At 65.9% G+C, this 519-nt stretch overlaps 1 protein-coding gene across 1 annotated transcript in view; it reads right to left on the bottom strand.

The window, feature by feature from the left end:
• Window positions 1-29: 29 nt before the first annotated feature.
• The window catches only part of LOC106725610, a 1,066-nt gene continuing 576 nt past the window's right edge, over window positions 30-519 (bottom strand). The window contains exon 2 of the mRNA XM_014537326.1: window positions 30-518. Coding sequence (XP_014392812.1) covers window positions 259-518 — 260 coding nt within the window. The 3' untranslated portion in view covers window positions 30-258. The remainder of the gene's footprint in view (window position 519) is intronic.

The following is a 519-nucleotide window of genomic DNA, read 5'->3' as shown; positions in this document are numbered from 1 at the left end:
GCGAGCGGGTGCCGGCTCCGGAGGCCTGAGATTCGGGCGCTGGAGGCGAGGTGTTCTCATTGGCCCAGAGGGCAGCGTGGCGGACCGCGGGGGACCGCGATTGGCCCAAAGCGAGGGTGTCTGGTTGCCACAGGGAATGGCAGGTTGTGATTGGCATGGTTTCCCACGCTCCAATTGGAGCCTCTAGGGAAGTCCCGCCTCCCTCAAAAGTAGGATGCCCCGCCCACCTGTGGCACGCTGTGATTGGTGGGTGGGGATTCAGGAGCACCAGCTAGAATGCTCCTGATTGGACAAACGGCTGGCCCGGCATGACGTGATTGGTGGGGCTTGGGAGGCTGGCGTTCTGATTGGCCGGCAGGCTGACCGCGCCTCGCTGCCCTTGCTCAGGACCGTGGACGCGCTGGGAGTGCTGACCGGCGCGCAGATCTTCTCGCTGCAGAAAGAGGAGTTCCGCGCGGTGAGCCCCGAGGAGGGCGCCCGCGTGTACAGCCAGGTCACCGTGCAGCGCGTGCTGCTGGA

This window comes from Myotis brandtii, unplaced genomic scaffold (assembly GCF_000412655.1).
Source record: "Myotis brandtii unplaced genomic scaffold, ASM41265v1 scaffold1763, whole genome shotgun sequence".
NCBI classification, from domain to species: domain Eukaryota; kingdom Metazoa; phylum Chordata; class Mammalia; order Chiroptera; family Vespertilionidae; genus Myotis; species Myotis brandtii.
This window is presented reverse-complemented; position numbering and strand designations above follow the sequence as displayed.